At 37.5% G+C, this 4,592-nt stretch overlaps 1 protein-coding gene across 1 annotated transcript; it reads left to right on the top strand.

Annotated features, from left to right (window-relative positions):
* Positions 1-3,043: 3,043 nt before the first annotated feature.
* LOC145665927 (uncharacterized) lies at positions 3,044-4,372 on the top strand. Its single transcript, XM_081733033.1, has one exon. It carries the CDS (start codon positions 3,044-3,046, stop codon positions 4,370-4,372), a length of 1,329 nt encoding a protein of 442 aa, XP_081589159.1.
* The last annotated feature ends 220 nt before the right edge of the window (positions 4,373-4,592 follow it).

The raw sequence follows: 4,592 nt of genomic DNA, 5'->3' as shown, positions 1-4,592 counted from the left end.
GGTTGCAATATGTTCGGTATAACTGAAGAAACAGTCTATTTTGATTGGGAGCTCTTCTCGAATGAAGTACTTTTGTTGGTTTCTGGCCACATTGAAATACTCAAAAGTGGAATGCTGATTAGTTTCGAGTTCGTATGAATAAATCCAAGTTTCGTTTCCGGTAACGATGTAGCACATAAAATTTAACTCAACTCAGTTTAAATTTTTGAGCATTTCTTTACGCCATTTGTACACAGTCGTATTGGGTGGTACTTTATCCCCAGGTAGCCAGATGAAGTTACTCAAAGTATTGTCTCTGTGTGAAACTACGTTTGAAATCATTCATATAAATCACCGCTGAACATGTTTACGACAAATTTACATTTCTCTCGAAAAACTACTTCTTTAAACTGCTGTTGAAAATAAATGTATAAGCTTAAACAAACAATTAAAGACAACTTAAACATATAAAAGTTTGTTCTTTGGAATTTTATAACAGCGGAACACTAGCCCCACAGTAAGTAGAATTTGCAGAAACTCTTCCATCAGACATCGTATTGACTTCGTTATGAAGCTACAGCAGATTCGAAAACAACGACACATTCAATGTTAAAACCAGAAGTAGTTGATTTATTCGACTTAGTTTCATTTTACAGGAGTAAAGTTGGAATTGGAAGTGCTCTTCGGACTCTGACTCAATATCAGAAACAGTTTCTCGTTATATGTTCTTCTTTTTTACTTATGAGAACCGATGTTAGAGCAATTTTAACCAAACTTGATACATATATTACTTACAAACTAGAAAACAGTACTTTTGGGGTAAAAACTGACACACCTAGATGGTAGTGGGATGGCGTGATATATAAAAATCCATATATTTTTGAGAGTAATAACAATACTCTAGATACCATTTACGTCAAACTTCAGCGCCCACTCTCACTCATCGGCGAGTCAAATACATTGTCTTTGGTGTTCCTAGGTTCGTTGCTTATAGATTCGATGCCCATTAAGTTCAAGTTCAATTCCCAGTGGAAGACCCTGAGCATTCCTAGGAAGGCGTGGGAAGTGTAAAAATAATTAAAGAGTGATATATATTAGTATCGACTCCATAGTGTTCATAGTCCTTGAATGAATAGTGATATTACCGACACCGTTTAAGTCCATGTTTACTCTCCTAGGGTGTGGAAAGCGGGTTAAATGAAAAAATAATCGGAAACAACCGATATTAGTGCAGAAGTGTTATTCAAGATGTTATCTCTAAATCCCTAATCTTCAGGTGTACAAGGTGAAGACTGGAAATTTAGTGCACCTTCGTGAACGAATTTCGGAATCGGTGCATACACATATCCCAGAAATGTTGCCATGTGTATGCAGATGCTCATCGGAGAGATGGCAACTCTTGATGGCAGCTGTTGATAGTGCATGGCACTGCTTCAGGCCATACAACTATTATTACTGCATGACAATGCTCCAGCTTATACGGTTGTTGTTTCCAAGCCTACAGTGAACAACTTAACACCCACTCACAGCCCAGAGCGAGCACTCGATTCGTGGTAACAACAACATTGCAAAATTCAAAATATTGGTCCTCTTCTTCTTCGATTCATTGTAGCAACACTAAAATAAAACCCTCTAACCAAATTTAAAGAAGTAATCATGAGGTACCCGTACATGACCGCCCGCATAGAGTCATGCCAGGAGGTATTTACTCCACCCCTCTGATTTTCAAACTCCAATCACAAATAAAGAAGGGTGTTTTAACACTAGAAATAAGAGCAGATTTTTTTGTGAAAAGTAAACCAATAAATTTCTAAGTACAGAAAATTACTGTTTACTAAGTTTTAATTATACATGTAGAACCAACATACATAAAATACATTTCGAAAGGAATTTTCTGCTGATTTGTGTCCTTTTTTGATTCTTTTGAAGATTAACCATGATTGCCGCGCCATCCAATTCCACGGATTATGGGGAGTTTAGTGTATGAGGTGTGTTCAAAAAGTATTGAATCTTTTGTTGACAAAAATACATTTATTGATGTGGAAATCCGAAACACTAATCAATCGTCTTCAAAGTAGTCTCCTTGGTAATACACGCACTTCTCCCAGCGCTCCCGCCATCGTTGGAAACGCTTCTGGAACGCATTTTTTTGAAATAGTAAGCGACCGTGCTTTCGCATTCCGCATGATGTCTTCTATTGACTCAAATTCGGTCCCTTTTAGTGGCATTTTCGGCTTTTGAAATAACCAAAAGTCTCAGAAAGAAATCTGAGTATGTAGAAAGTGGACACTCTTCTCATGCCCAAATTCTTGTTCAAAATTGAATGTTTCGATCCGATTGAAAGGTTTCTGCTTGGGTATCACCCAGGTTGAGCAAAATTTGAAACAATATCGCTGCTCAAGATTTTTGCTGTCAAAAAACTGAAATTCGACGACCGCTCACTACGCGTCTTCCGATTGCTAGTGATTGACGTTTTCTGTGAGCTTGACAAATCTAGACTGCTCATCACTGTCCCCTCTACATCTATACTAAGGAAATACTCCCTCCCTTCACTGTTTTACGCGGGGAAGAATAAGGTTCGATATTTTTTGGAACACACCAGGGGTAAAAGTGAGGGAAAACGCGGCGGACCTTACCCCACTTCCAGAAAATATCTATAGCTCCCTCCGCTTCCCAAAAATTAGAATGGGCAAAGATAGGCATGGAGGACGACGGGACATCATGAGTCTCCGTACCATTTCAGATCCACTTTTACCTCTGGAACATACCTCGTATATATGCCGTCCATACTTCAATAGTAAATTGCTAACGGAGTGCGCCGTTAATACTTAAGGGGTTATAAAATACAAATTGATTTTCCAAAAGAAATAAGCTAATATATATATATATATTTTTATTTCAAGAATTAATAACAACAATGAGAACTTTAAATAAATATTAACTTTTAAGACAAGTAATCTATGACAACATCATTACCTCATTTAGGTGATGAGCCATACCTTTAGGTCTATTATTTATTTTTTTAAAAAAATTATTCGTAAATGTATAACAAAACAAAACCAATATGGTCCCCAACAACAAACCAGACAATGCCAAACAGACTCTACGACAGGTTGTAGAGCAACTGACAAACGCTGCTCAATCAAGTAATGATGCAATAGTATCAGCGAAGAATATGATCATATCAGAAACGAATACATTCAACAGAATCATCATAATTGACGAAATGATTAAATCAGGATTGATAGCGAAATGTGTTGAGTTTTTGAATTCCCCTGCCCACTCCACTGTGCAGTCAGATGTTGTGGATATTTTGTTGCATGTAACAGCTGGGCAACTGGATCACATCGAACATATTCTGAAGCTTGGAACAATTCCAAAACTTGTCGCACTTATAAGTGAACAAAAGGATAAAGCTTTAAGAGCGAACGCACTATCATGTTTGGCCAACATTAGCAGATCTTCGAACGCGGGAAAATACCTGCTCTTGAAAGCCAACGTAATTTTTGAGCTAATGTCCATCATTACAAGAGACCCTTCTGCAAATGACTTGAAGATAATACTGCCAGTAATTACTAATTTATGCCGGTTTGAGAGTGAAACAGACTTACCATTATTTGATAACGTAAGCCTGTTGATTCCAATGTTAGTACATTTTCTTAATAGCGATGATTTGGAACTTATAGAACAAACCTGCGCTGCTCTTCACTCGATAATAGGACACCATCACAAGGATCGAATCCAGCAAGTAGTTGATGCACGAGCTGTCCCTCGCCTCAGAAACATTCTACACTCCGTACGAGATCCAAATACTACGAAAGCAGTGCTGAAAGTTATATGCAAGATTTCTGCTGGCAATGATGCGCAAAATAATTCAATTATTCAGGCTGGCATATTGCCCATGTTGACAGTTTTAATAAGGAGTGGAAATGAAGATATTAGAGCGATTGTAGCTACAATCACTTCCAATATTCTTGCTTGCCCGTCGGAACAAATACAACAAGCCATTGAAAATGACCTTGTAAAAGCTCTAGTAGAGGTATTGGCTACTTCTGACCCAGAAACACAAGGCGAAGCGGTTCGAGGAATAAAGAACTTTATGAAACACGCATCGAAAGACCAGAAAATGTATTTGTTTGGTCATGATTTCTTGAAAACATTTGGCAATCAACTTCTTGCTAAAAATAGTGGAACTGTGACGAACGCTTTGAAAGGAATGAGACGGATGTTGCAATTTGCAGCAGAAGTCAATCAAGTCCCGAGATTTGGCTATATGATCGAAGAGTGTGGTGCATTAGACAACTTAATCAAGCTTCAAGGTCATAACGTTTCAGAAGTACGATCCCAATGTAACCTCTTGCTTAATATGTATTTCAGAGATCGTATAATTTAGTGGCCACAATGCCCCACAAAGTTTGCAGCAAATTCTGAAGAATATATTGTAAAGATATGTTAAATAAATAAATAAATAAATAGATTTTCAGATCACACATGCTCTATGATCACATGCTCTCCTGTACACTTACCAAGATCCGAAACAGAATTTCAGTTTGTACTTCACATTTAACAGCAGATAATATATAAAACGTAACTACAGTGAAACCTCTGTGTGT

This window comes from Thermobia domestica, chromosome 12 (genome assembly GCF_964235325.1).
Source record: "Thermobia domestica chromosome 12, izTheDome1.hap1.1, whole genome shotgun sequence".
Taxonomy (NCBI): domain Eukaryota; kingdom Metazoa; phylum Arthropoda; class Insecta; order Zygentoma; family Lepismatidae; genus Thermobia; species Thermobia domestica.
The sequence above is the reverse complement of the archived record's forward strand: the minus strand, read 5'-3'. Positions and strand labels throughout refer to the sequence as shown.

Coding starts and splice junctions, on each gene's coding strand:
- LOC145665927 (XM_081733033.1), top strand. CDS start 3,044: ATGGTCCCCAACAACAAACCAGACAATGCCAAACAGACTCTACGACAG.